Source organism: Salmo trutta, chromosome 28, assembly GCF_901001165.1.
Source record: "Salmo trutta chromosome 28, fSalTru1.1, whole genome shotgun sequence".
Classification (NCBI taxonomy): Eukaryota; Metazoa; Chordata; class Actinopteri; order Salmoniformes; family Salmonidae; genus Salmo; species Salmo trutta.
In genome coordinates this window covers 45,041,544-45,055,641 of record NC_042984.1, presented here as the reverse complement: position 1 = coordinate 45,055,641, position 14,098 = coordinate 45,041,544, and the positions used below count along the sequence as shown (strand labels likewise).

At 43.4% G+C, this 14,098-nt stretch overlaps 1 protein-coding gene across 3 annotated transcripts in view; it reads right to left on the bottom strand.

Moving 5' to 3' along the window:
* Window positions 1-4,181: 4,181 nt before the first annotated feature.
* LOC115166327 (membrane-associated guanylate kinase, WW and PDZ domain-containing protein 1) overlaps window positions 4,182-14,098 on the bottom strand; it is a 193,975-nt gene continuing 184,058 nt past the window's right edge. For 2 of the 3 annotated variants that reach the window (XM_029720237.1, XM_029720236.1), the window contains exons 17-22: window positions 11,879-12,082; window positions 10,147-10,234; window positions 9,937-10,000; window positions 9,210-9,353; window positions 7,852-7,990; window positions 4,182-5,736 (exon numbers count right to left, since the gene is read on the bottom strand). In XM_029720237.1, the coding sequence (XP_029576097.1) occupies window positions 4,691-5,736; window positions 7,852-7,990; window positions 9,210-9,353; window positions 9,937-10,000; window positions 10,147-10,234; window positions 11,879-12,082 (1,685 nt within the window). In that variant the 3' untranslated portion in view covers window positions 4,182-4,690. The remainder of the gene's footprint in view (window positions 5,737-7,851; window positions 7,991-9,209; window positions 9,354-9,936; window positions 10,001-10,146; window positions 10,235-11,878; window positions 12,083-14,098) is intronic. The other variant, XM_029720235.1, reaches the window with a different exon arrangement.

Below are 14,098 nucleotides of genomic sequence, written 5' to 3'. Positions count from 1 at the left end.
TCTCTGGGAGCTAGCACACTCTCTGCATCTTTTATACCTGCGGTAAACTGTGTACGTGATGAATACAATTTTATTTGATCCAAAATGCTTTTTTCATCTAGATGGTAGAAAAACACATTCATAAATCAGCAGTTAAGCTATGAGTGAGTCATGCAGTATGCTGTGAAGGCTCAGTTCTGTGCGTGCTTCCACATGTCTTGAAGTTTTTTTCCCCCCTTCATTAGCTATGGATCACTATTAAAATGCCTGCATGTCTATTCAAAGTTAATTTACATGCTAAGTAGCGACCTTATTATTTTCGTATTTCTTTTACTCTTTTTTATAATAATAATAAAATGTACCCCCTTTTTCTCCCCAATTTCGTGATATACATTTACTATCTTGTCTCATCGCTGCAACTCCCCAACGGGCTCGGGAGAGGCGAAGGGCGAGTCATGCGTCCTCCGAAACATGACCCGCCAAACAGTGCTTCTTAACACCCTCCCACTTAACCCTCAATGTTTTGGAGAAAACACCGTTCAACTGACGACCGAAATCAGCCTGCAGGCGCCCGGCCCGCCACAAGGAATCGCTAGAGCACAATGTGCCAAGTCAAGCCACCACCCGGCCAAACCCTCCCCTAATCCGGACGACACCCTATTTATTCTACATAATAGTGCACTACCACTTTTGACCAGAGACAAGTAGTGCTCTATATAGGGAATAAACAGACACAGACACAGCGTAAAGAGTAGACTGTTGTGCTATCATTACAGCCTCAGCCTGAATTTGTCCCCAGTGTAGGCTAGGTTTCTGATATGGCTTGTATGATAAGAAGAAGACCCCTCTCAAGTTTAAAGTAATAGATGTTGCTATGCTTTTCAATACTTGCATTGAAAAACAAAAAGACCAAAGGATGATATAGCAGCATAATATAGCTGAAAGGCTGCCTCGGGGTTGCTTGTTAACAGCTGTGGATATCCATACAGTATGTGCTAGTGTAGTAGCAGTTTCCTGACATTCCATCCCAGTACCTTGTCCATTATTAACAAGTAGATTAATTTCACTTCCGTGATGTACAAACTGAATTATTCTGTCAACGGGTAACAAGAAGATATTGATGTGAATTAATATACAGTTATTCCTGTTTTATCTACCGAAACCTCTGCTAGTCAGACACATTTGAAATGTCAGATAGACACTGTATTTTTTGCAGATATTCTGTTACTAAAGCATTGCATTTACATATACTGAGGTACCTTGGTGAATAATAAATCAATCTGTAAATGCTGCACTCCAAAGGGAATCTAAAATGTAGATCATGTCAATAGCAATCTCCTGGGAATATAATTGCAAGCCACTGTAGAAAAAAATTATTTTGAATTTGTATGGAAAACTTTATTTGATAATAAAAATAGCATTCACAGACTTCTTTTGATAGCTACATATACATTGTGATCCCTCTCAAGGAAAGAAGCTTTACTGGGTAAGTCCACATCTACTTGTACTTAAACTAATGTTATGTATAGCTTCATGGGTCAAATAAAGCTATGAACAATGTAGTATTTATATGTGCATAGTGTTTTATAAAAAAGATTGGCCCATATGCATGTACTGCTTTTATCAACACAGATATAGCATTATGTCTGGAGCACATTGCAAGAAATAATGCTTAATTAAAGAACACAGACTGCATACAAGTGCTTTATAATACAAAGGCAGGCTAACCATCAAGACATATTCAAACCAACAAACAGCTTCTAATTGACCAAATACAGTCATCCATTTTTAGAATGTCTTTACATACCTGATTCAGAGTACATTAACATATTTCCCATGAATCATCAGGTCCATTTCAGAAATATAAACACAATATCACATTCCTCACTGCAGAGGTTTCTCATAAATTTCTCTTTTGTACAAGAAAAAGGCAGCAAGTTATTCCTTGACAGGTTCCTATTAGTTACATAGTAAAATTCTGTACAGGTGGTGGCCGGCAGGTTATCTTCTTCTTTAAATGTCCATTTTTTTACAGTACCGTGGAAAAAACTTTGATAAAATAATGCATTGGTTGTAGTTTTTCCTATATCGTTTTAGATGTTTTATGAAACATAAAACAGAGAATATACAGAAAAACACGGTTAAAGCAGCAGTCATACTCCAGTGATGTGAAAGCATGGCTCAGAATGGCAGATACTTCTGTACCAGAACTTTCCATATGTTACCATCACAACAGCTTCCCTTACATAATTACATCATCACCTCATTTCCTTGGACAGGGAGAGGAAGAAAGGAATTACTCCCATATCACCTGTATGGGATCAGTGGGCCGCTGATCAATATTTTCTATTGAATCTTCAAGCCAATCAGATGTGGTTTAGCTTTCCTCACGTCTACATCGGTAAATAGGATCAATTCATTCTAGGACTGTGGTTACTTTCAAACCATTTGACTTGACCTCTCTTAGTCAACCTCTCCATGTTGCTTATAACTGAAGCAGGCTTCATGTAACAGGCTCCAGTCAGTTAACATGTTGCTTCTACTTTCCTCTGAATAGGAATCCAACACTTTGTTTAATTTTATTTCCACCACAGGCAGTCTACTCAGACACCTCCGACTGAGAGAAGAGGACATGGATGTTAGTTTCCCTCTTTGGCGATTCTACAGCAAATCCAGCAGGGATAACAATTATTCTTATTTTCAGGTTATGGGGCATATAACTTGGTCCTTTAAGCTTTTACCAAGCTTCGTTGTGGTATGTGCCAATTGAAAATAAATAGCTAGACAAATGCAAAAAGCATGATTTCAAATATATTATTTCTAAAATTACTATTGGTTATAAAAATTTGAGTTTGCCTTTTCTCTGTATGATATTCACTTAGGTATGTACACTGCAGTTGTCCATAAAATGTCACTACTACCAACATCTTGTGCTATAGTTTGCTTTGTAAAGCAATTCTGAGGTGGAAAATGACATCAAAACACATATTAAAAACAAGCCCACCATGAAGTACCAGTTACCACAGTAAGGAGCATGTTTGAAACCTCAGAGGGAACACATACAGTCGCTAGTGAAAGTCTACACACCCCTGGCAGTCTTCACATTTTGCTAACTTAACATTTGTATCTAAAAAGGGATTACATTGGATTTTCTTTTCTATAGATCTACACAACCTACTAAACATTTTTTAAGTGAAAGAAATATTATAAAACATAAAAAGGAAATAATTTTGAATAAGATTTTACCAACTCTTAGGGCAACAAAGCTCCATTGTTTTTGTCAAAATTGCTCAAGCTCAGTAAATTTTGTTGGGAATCATTGCTGGAAAGCATTATTCAAACTTTGTCTCTTTGATTTTAAAGAATATTTAAGTCAGGACTAAGACTGGATCACTCAACACCTCTTGGAAAGCCATTCTGGTGTGTCTAGCATTAATTAACTCTTGGGTTTCAGAAGACTACGGCGGACTTTTCTCTGACTTTTTACCTGTGCTTTGCTCCTTTCATATATATTTTTTATCCTGACAACCCCATTTCCTGTCGGTGACAAGCATACCCAATACATGACGCTGCCACCGCAATACTTGAAAATACAGAGGATCAACAACATTGCATTCACTCCACATTAGTGGCCTGTATGATGAAGTGAAAAGAAGGAAACCTGTGTTAAAACATCCATGCCAAATCATCAATTATGTTTGCAACAAGGCTGTTAAATAATACTGCTAGACAAAACAGCAAATTATTTAACTTTTTGGACTAAATAAAAACTGCTGGTTTGAATCAAACCTAATGCAACACAGAGGAAAATCCTCTATTTTCAAGTATTGTGGTGGCAGCATCATGTAATGGGTATGCTTGTCACCGGCAGGGATTGGGGAGTTTGTCAGGATAAAAAAAACATGAAAGGAGCAAAGCCCAGGTAAAAACCTGCGTAGTTTTCTGAAAACCTAAAGTTTTATTTGTCAGCGGGACATTTACACACATTTTAATACCAAAGACCAGCCAGGAGGGCTTTCGAAGAGGTGTAAAGTGTGAGTTGTCCAGTCTCAGTCCTGACTTAAATTTGCTTGAAAATCCGAGACAAGACTGAAATATTGCTGGCCATCAATGATTCCCAACCACATTTCCTGAGCAATTTGACAAAAACAATGGATATATGTTGCGCTAAGAGTAAAAAAAACACAATCAATCTTTTTTTTGGGGGGGGGGTGTTCTATAATTTTTCTTTCACTTTGAAAATGTGGAGTAGGTTTTGTAGATAATTGTTCTACCAATCTAAATTAATAAATATTTGGATTACATTTTAAGGCAGCAAAATGTGAAGACTGTGCAAGGGGTGTGTAGACTTTCACTAGCGACTGTATGTGTTCCTTCTGAGGTTTCAAACAGAGATGCCCAAAAAAAGCTAAATCACCATTTGTGATGTGATAGGCACATACACATACCTTCACTACAGTATTAACAACTGCAGTTATGCTCAAAATAATGAGAACAGAAACAAAACATACAGTATGAACAACAAAAAATGATTGTACTCCTGCTGTGGTATGACTCTCTGTCCCGGATCACAAGTAGTCAAATCAATGAATCAATCAACCAGGCGATTGGATAAATCACGAGTTAATCTCCTCAGAAGTCCAAGTCCAGCGTATGTACTGTGGCCTACACAGGTTGAGGGGTGAGAGGCCAGGGTCCAGGCTCTGTCCACTCAGATGCTGAGGTCCTTGGGGCTCTCTTTGTAAAGCCTTCTCATAGGCTCGGGGAACTGGTTCTGGGCGCGACCTACTGCGTTGTTGTAGCCTGCGTGGTTGTGAGTGGAGGCATTGTTCTTCAGTGTACTGTAGTAGTTCAGCTCCTCCCTGCTATAGCTGCTGTCTGGAGACGAATCTCTCTCTGACCTGTACCGTCTCTCTGGCGTTCCGTTCATCCCATACCTTTCCTCCCTCGTCTCAACCGGCGAGTCCCTCAGGAGGTTGCCGTTCTTCAGGCTGCCTCTGTCGGGAGTCCACCCCCTGGAAAGAGACAGGGAGGAAGCCCTTTTGTTCAGGCGCTCTGGGGTGGTGGCCTCTAAGTAGGCTCGGCCTGGGGTCTGTGGTTCCCTCAGGAGCCTGCGGTCGTAGAGTGGTTGTTCAGGAGTAGCCGCATGACTGAGGAAACCTCCGTCCTCGTTCTCCTTCTCGGGTGTGCTGTCTCGGTGTGCTCGCTCTGCCCTGCGGTCCATGGACTTGGCCCGCTGTCGGTCAGGGGAGGCGTTATGTTTACGAGTGGGCGAACGGTCGAGGGAGCCACGGCGTGGTCGACTGTACCTCGGGTCTAGAGTACTGCTACTAGCGGAGAGCTCCCGCTCTCGTTCTTTAGCTGCCGCTGCAGCTGCAGCCTTCTTCCCAGAGCTGTCCTTACGCAGAGTCTTTAAGAGTTTTGAAATGCCGCTCTCTGACTCTGACTTGTTGACTTTGCGGCCCCGGCTCTTCTTATTGTTGCCGCCGCTGTTTTCAGGGTAGTGTTGGATGGGGATGGTATGGCTGTGGTTGTTGTTCCAGGTGTGATGGTGGTGGGGGTTAAAGTGCCGGCCCTGGTACTCCATCCTGTCCCTGTCTCGGCCCTGCGCAGCATCCTTGTGGCGTGATGGTTTGTGAAAGTCTGGTGGATAACTGGACTCCGATGAGGTGTGATATCGGCTGTTTGGTGGCAGGGTTCTCACTTCCGGAGAGTTTTGTGCCCCGGGTGTGGGAGAGTGCCCGTCATGGCTGGAGTCTGTATGAAAACAAAGGAAGAACATGAGAGACATTCTCAGACTGGATGGAGTTTAAACTAACTAAATAATATAAGCTTGGTAGCTAAGACAATTCCCACAAATTGCTTGTATCAATACAAATATTGCTTATATCTGTATTTAGTCAATACAGCCTTTTTTATGAAACCATGTACTGCCATGTACTTCCATAAACAGTGACTTGTTTGCAAATTAGGACAATAAATATACTGGGGAAAAAGGGTGATATTAAATATTCAAATTTGTACACAAATGACTTACTTTGATCCTCAAACTAAATTACATCAAAGTAAACAATTGCTACAGTATATTTTCAATGAGAGCATTAGATTGGTACATGTAGGTGGCAGCAACACAACAAGTGCAAAACTTTGCAAGTGGAGGGCTGGTGTTATCAATGACACAACAAGCAGCTATGACGTTAAAATAAAAATGATAAACAAGTCGATTATCATCGTTTGGGAATGGGAACTGCAGAAAAACAAAGAGCCTGAGAGAGGAGAAAACAAAAAACTGGAGAGCATTCTGCCCATGACTCTGCCCAATTAGTGGTTGTTATGGTAGCAGCAGGAGGCGAGCAGTGACATGAATCCTTCCAGAGGCGGGAGGAGGAGAAGCAGTGCATTCAGTGTGAATGGGTTCACATGGGTCATGAAAGCACAGTGCAGGTTGAGGAGTGAGCCAGGCCACACAGCCTCAAACACATACCCAGGGAGGTGCAGGTAGTGGGGGGGGGGATGGTAGGGGGAGATGGATTAAGTAGGTGAGAGATGTTGAGGTGGAGGGTAAACAGTTAGGAGGTTGGGTTGGAACAGACTTGGCTACAAACCGTGGTCTGATTTTGGCCCATTAAGTAGAAACAGGGCTCTCCCATCTTGTCATTTCTCATAGTACCAACAGCGAGATGAGGAGCCAGCATCGCTGGAGGGAGGAGATAGAACCCAGAGAAAAGAAGTGGGGAGGAAAGAGAAAGAAAAGAAATAAACAAAAATAGAGAAAACAGAGGGCTTAGATCCTTAATGGAGATAAGAGAAATACATGTAGTTGGTTCAGTTGACAAGTTTTTCTGTCAGGCACAGAAAAGGAAAACCTATAAAATTGATGGCTGAGTGGAATCCTTTGACCTTCTTGGCAGAAATAAGGAGAAACATTCCCAGATTAGAGTGAGCAGAACGTACAGTATTTGGACAATAACAAGACTTGATTTATACAGAAAGAGGAACATTACATACTATGGCCAATAAAGGTTGAGAGTTTCATGTTCCTTGGTGTCCACATCACCAGTGAACTATCCTGGTCCAAACACACCAAGACAACACCTTTTCCCCCTCAGGAGACTGAAAAGATTTGGCATGGGTCCCCAGATCCTCAAAAAGTTCTACAGCTGCACCATCGAGAGCATCCTGACCGGTTGCATCACCACCTGGTCTGGCAACTGCTCTGCATCTGACCGTAAGGCGCTACAGAGGGTAATGTATATGTCCCAGTACATCACTGTGGCCAAGCTTCCTGACATCCAGGAACTATATACTAGGCGGTGTCAGAGGAAGGCCCAAAGAATTGTCAAAGACTCCAGTCACCCAAGTCATAGACTGTTCTCTCTCCTACCGCATTGCAACCAATACCGGAGCACCAAGTCTAGGACCAAAAGGCTCCTTAACAGCTTCTACCCCCAAGCTGAACAATTAATCAAATGGCCACCCAAACTATTTACATCTATGCATTGTCACTTTACAAATGACCTCGACTAACCTGTACCCCCACACATTGACTCGGTACCGGTACCCCTTGTATATAGCCTCAATATTGTTATGTAAATATCTTGTGTTACATTTTTTTCCGTTTATTTAGTAAATATTTTCTTAACTCTATTTCTTGAACTGCATTGTTGGTTAAGGGCTTGTAAGTAAGCGTTTCACGGTAATGTTGCATTTGGCGCGTGTGACAAATAAAATGTGATTTGCTCACAGCAACAAGAAACTGCAGACTACAGTGTCCGTCCTGTGAGTGGGGCCTTTAGTGTTAGTCAGCAGTCAGAGTCAGTAGTGTTAGTCATAGTATGGCGGGAACCTGTATCACATCACATCTCCACCCACCATATTCAGGTACAGATCCATCGCCCCTCTTGAGGACCAGATGTGCCCTCCGGCCACCATTCTTGATCAGCTCGATGGCCCGTGCGTGCTTCATGTTCTTTGTGCTCTCGCCGTTGATCTCCAGGATCTCATCTCCCACCTTTGTGTGCAGAGAGAGAGGAGGGAGGAGATTTATTGAGATAATGGATCCCAGGCGAGCTGAACAGTACAACAGAGTGAGTGTTTTTTTCACCCTCATCTTGCCGTTCCTGACAGCCGCCCCATCCTCAGCCAGCCTCAACACATAAAGGTCCATGTTGTACAGATAATGGATCCCAGGCGAGCTGAACAGTACAACAGAGTGAGTGTTTTTTTCACCCTCATCTTGCCGTTCCTGACAGCCGCCCCATCCTCAGCCAGCCTCAACACATAAAGGTCCATGTTGTACAGATAATGGATCCCAGGCGAGCTGAACAGTACAACAGAGTGAGTGTTTTTTTCACCCTCATCTTGCCGTTCCTGACAGCCGCCCCATCCTCAGCCAGCCTCAACACATAAAGGTCCATGTTGTACAGATAATGGATCCCAGGCGAGCTGAACAGTACAACAGAGTGAGTGTTTTTTTTCACCCTCATCTTGCCGTTCCTGACAGCCGCCCCATCCTCAGCCAGCCTCAACACATAAAGGTCCATGTTGTACAGATAATGGATCCCAGGCGAGCTGAACAGTACAACAGAGTGAGTGTTTTTTTCACCCTCATCTTGCCGTTCCTGACAGCCGCCCCATCCTCAGCCAGCCTCAACACATAAAGGTCCATGTTGTACAGATAATGGATCCCAGGCGAGCTGAACAGTACAACAGAGTGAGTGTTTTTTTCACCCTCATCTTGCCGTTCCTGACAGCCGCCCCATCCTCAGCCAGCCTCAACACATAAAGGTCCATGTTGTACAGATAATGGATCCCAGGCGAGCTGAACAGTACAACAGAGTGAGTGTTTTTTTCACCCTCATCTTGCCGTTCCTGACAGCCGCCCCATCCTCAGCCAGCCTCAACACATAAAGGTCCATGTTGTACAGATAATGGATCCCAGGCGAGCTGAACAGTACAACAGAGTGAGTGTTTTTTTCACCCTCATCTTGCCGTTCCTGACAGCCGCCCCATCCTCAGCCAGCCTCAACACATAAAGGTCCATGTTGTACAGATAATGGATCCCAGGCGAGCTGAACAGTACAACAGAGTGAGTGTTTTTTTCACCCTCATCTTGCCGTTCCTGACAGCCGCCCCATCCTCAGCCAGCCTCAACACATAAAGGTCCATGTTGTACAGATAATGGATCCCAGGCGAGCTGAACAGTACAACAGAGTGAGTGTTTTTTTCACCCTCATCTTGCCGTTCCTGACAGCCGCCCCATCCTCAGCCAGCCTCAACACATAAAGGTCCATGTTGTACTCGTGTCCTCCTCTCAGGCTGAACCCAAAGCCTTTACTGTCCCGCTCCAGATCCACAGAGTACAACTCGGCATCCTGAGAGACAGAAAGAAAGAAAAGTACATATTTACAGAGCAGATGTGCAAATACGCACAACTCACGGGCCAACAGGGGTGTCATGAAGTGAGTACTAAATTCAGGACTAATCAAGTCACATCCAGCAAAAACTCACATAATAATATAAGCCATTTAAGCAGACACTTTTATCCAAAACAACTTACAGTCATGCGTACGTACATTTTTACAGGGATTGAAACCATAACCCTGGCGTTACAAGCACCATGCTCTACCAACAGAGGTACAAAGGACCACACAAATTAACTGGTGGTACAATACCCTGGAACCAATGAATAATTATTGCTGCAGAAAAAGGGCACTGCAATGGCTGGACACAGACTTACTGCACTCATCAAAAGTTTGGCTGTGGTACTGTCACTCTTCCGCCCTCTTTAATTGATTAACTGATTAATTGATTGATTGCTTTGATGCTTTGAATGAAAATGTTTATCTCAGACTGAAGCTGCACGGTGTGTTCTTGTGAAGTAATGATTTACTGATTGCTTCCATTTTTGGTGATTGATTGAAACAGACCGATAGAACATGTCTGTCTTTACAGTACCTGTGAGGGCTGAGCTTGTGTTGGAGGAGGTGGAGGAGGAGCCTGTTTCGACTTTGAGTTGTTCCTGGAAAATGTAATCATTCATATGAACACACAGATATGAAAATAAATCATATTCATATAGAAGTCATCTTTCACGCAATTGATCATATTATACATTTTATTTCATCAAAAGCCTGTTTATTGATTGAGATCTTCATAGAAACGAACCGAGGCTCCGTGGCAGTTTGGGGTGTGTGCGTGGTGGTGATGGTGGCAATCTTCTCAGCGTTGGTCAACAGAGACGCGTTGGAGGACTCTGTGGAAATACAGTAGAGGATTGTGGGTAGAGGTCATAACCTCTAATCTATGAGTAATACATGGATTCTGGTAAGATGGCTCCTATCTTAGAGAAAAAACAAATGCGTTAGATGCTCTAAAAATCGCTCTTCTGCTAAACAATGTGTTTTGAGCCGTAACTGGGTCTTGGTCAGGACCGCCGTCTTTGACAACACATTTCCATACAAGAGTTTTGCTCTCCAGAAAACACAGTCTTACCTCAAGGCTGCTCTGTTCAACCTGATGCTAATTGCCTACAATGTTGTCATCTACCATTTTGCTCACAGACAACACCAGTTCCACTCTACACAGGAACATCAAATCAAAACAAGCCTCTCTGCTTCCATCGTTCTGTTTTTCTTTAAATTCCAGGGGTAATTGTCCTTCCTTTCTTGCATATATAATTGTGCTGCACCACAAGCCACAACACGGCAGTCCACATCATATACATTGGTTACTTATAGATGGAATGGGGTTCTGCCTGAAGTTAGCAAGAGCACCAGCCTGACTCATTTATCCCTCTCTCCCTCGCTACCCTGACAGCCCTGCCTGCCTGACACAACCTGAACGGTTCAACAACAAATATCTCCACACAAAATTACACAGTCTAGTTGGGGAAGGTTGTGGCTGCATGGGTTCTATCTAGAGTTGTTCTACCATTAGAGAAACAGTAGGCTATAAATAGATGCTATCATTGTGGTCGTTAAAACAAACTGCCATGCTTTGTTTAATGACTGGTTTTGCATTCTCTCCTCCTTTGTGCGTGTGTGCTCCTGGCTCTCCTCCCATCTTAATGAAGCTACATTTTACCAGCTTTTCTGGAGAGCCCTTTAGAGGCAGAGCAGCAAACCTAGCACACACACACACACACACACACACACACACACACACACACACACACACACACACACACACACACACACACACACACACACACACACACACACACACACACACACACACACACACACACACACACCTCTCATTGGTCCACAAGTCTCTCAGCCAATGACAGGCCATTCTAGGGGCTGGCTGTATTGTTGTTCTGGGACATGGCACAACTCAACACATTCCTACTCATGGGGATAGAGCCAATTTCCTGTCACAGCCTGTTCCTGCCATAACCAGTATTATGTATGCATTTCCTGCCACCTTGTTCCATCCAGACTGAGGAGATTAACACTGACAGGAAGCAGTGATTACACAGAAAACACATTTCACTGAGTTGATAATCTCTTCATTTCAAAATGGCAGCTATTACCAAACTGGCAGACTGCAGTACATCCAAATGACATTATCAGTCTGCCTATCATACACTGTACTACAATCAACACACACATACTTATCAGCTTGCCCTCCCCAAATTCTAACCTTAACCATAAAAGGGGGAAAGGTAAAACTGACTAGAGATACATATCTAGTGGCATCACCTCCCTACTCATTCACAGTCCCAACCCTCTCCCAGTTTGAAGCCAGGGCAGCCTCTCATAGCGCTAGATAGCTCCCCAGGTTAATAGAAAGTGCTTCTGCCAGCGCAGAGCAGTGATGCCCATTGACTCCCACTAGAACTATGAATAAGTCACCTCCCTACTGCATTATAAAACAGAAAGCCACAAAGTCTTACCATCACCAGGAATGATCCTCAGAGACACTGTGTTCCCGGCCTCCTTGATCAGGTTGACGATGTCCGAGTGGGACTTGTTGGTAATGGAGCAGCCGTTGACGGACAAGATGCGATCGCCCACCTTCAGCTTCCCACAGCGGTCCGCAGGGCTCCCCTCGATGATGCGCCCTATTTTGTGGGGCATGGCCACACATGCATTTCCAGCTTTGATGTTAATGTGTAGTGTGTGTGTTTGTGTGATTTGGTTATTGATTACGTAATTTGATTATGAGAAGGAAAAAAGAGAGAAAAGAAGGCAAAGGGTTAAAAACTTCTTAGGTATAGGGGGCAGTATTAAGAAGTTTGGATGACTGACATGCCCAAAGTAAACTGCCTGTTACTCAGGCCCAGAAGCTGGGATATGCATATAATTGGTGGTATTGGACAGAAAACACTCTGAAGTTTCTAAAACTGTTGAAATATGTCTGAGTATAACAGAACTGATATGGCAGGCAAAAACCCGAGGAGAATCCATCCAGAATCTTTTTTGTTGTTGAGGTGACCACCCATTGAAATGCCTGTCTATGGGAAGATCAAAGGAAATCCTCCCAGATTGCAGTTCCTATGGCTCCCACTAGATGTCAACAGTCTTTAGAAAGGGTTTCAGGCTTGGTTTTTGAAAAATGAGCTAGAATTTGTAGTTTTTCAAGGTGGCTCTCATTTTGACTGTAGTGTTGTGGCGTGCGTGGATGAGGGCGTGCACTTCGTTATCTCCGGTATTGAACACACTATTCTCTGTCTTAAATTTGATCCTTTTTTACATATTAGGGTACCTGAGGATTGATTAGAAATGTTGTTTGACTTGTTTGGACGAAGTTTATTGGTAACTTTTGGGATTCCTTTGTATGCATTTTGAATGAGTGGAACAGGTGGATTACTGAATCAAGCACGCCAACTAAACTGACTTTTTGGGGATATAAAGAAGGACTTTATTGAACAAAACGACCATTTGTTGTGTAGCTGGGACCCTTGGGATTGCAAACAGAGGAATTTCTTCAAAGGTAAGTGATTTATTTTATCGCTATTTCTGACTTTTATGGCGCCTCTGCTGGTTTGGAAAATGTTTTTAATGCTATTGTACGCGGGGCGCTGTCCTCAGATAATCGCATAGTATGCCTTCGCCGTAAAGCCTTTTTGACATCTAACAAAGCAGCTGGATTAACATGAAGTTAAGCTTTTAAATGATGTATGACACTTGTATTTTCATGAATGTTTAATATTACGATTTTTGTATTTTGAATTTCGCTCTGCAATTTCTCTGCAATTTCACCGGATGTTGTCGAGGTGGGTCGCTAGCGGCACATCTAGCCCAAAGAGGTTTTTAATCATCCAAATCACCATAGGCCATTCACTCAGAGAGGACGACCCAAGAACCAGCCAACCGTGGCACTGGAAACATGTTGCAATCACGGTGTATGCATCCGGAACACAGCTTACATCCCTAGTGGTGGACAGACTCGTATTGTGTGGTCATTAAGGAATTCATGGGCTCTGTTTTTGTCTCTGCTGTCGTCCTCTGCTCCACTGATGCGTTAATCAATGGGACATAAGTCACTTGGAACTGGTCAGGGTCCTTTGTGGCCCCTGCTCAGCAGGCTATCAATGGCCTTGACACGGCCTTACGACTGTCTTCCCCTTCCCCTCAGCACCAGGGATCACTGGGGAGGATGCAGCCTGTGCCGCAGTGGAGTGGTTAGATGCTGGACGTGTCATTTGGTTTCTGACCCTTGGAAAGGCTCAGAAAATGAGATATATTCCTAAAGAGTGATACTCAGAAATCTCAGGCTCCTCACTTATGTCAAGAGAGAATGCACACTTTATCAGAGAGGCTACAGACAGACTGTTTGCATACTGCGTGCTACGCAAGCAAAGCAATACAAGCTGTACAAGCTGAGTGACAGAGTTCAATACAGCACATCTTGTTTACAGAGCAGCTCTGAACAGACTCTAGGGAGCTTTCACTCTCCTTCCCTTCCCTTCCCTCCCTCCCACATCCATATTTATCACATCACCTTGCACTTCAAGCTCCCCTCCCTTCTTCTTGAATAAAAACTGCACTTGTGTCCTGCCACTCTATCCAAATAATGAGATATGGGACATTACTGGGTGTGACAAATCCCCAGGATTTAATACCCAATCTGCTGATCACAACACCAGAGCACAGCAGCTCACAATGGTGGG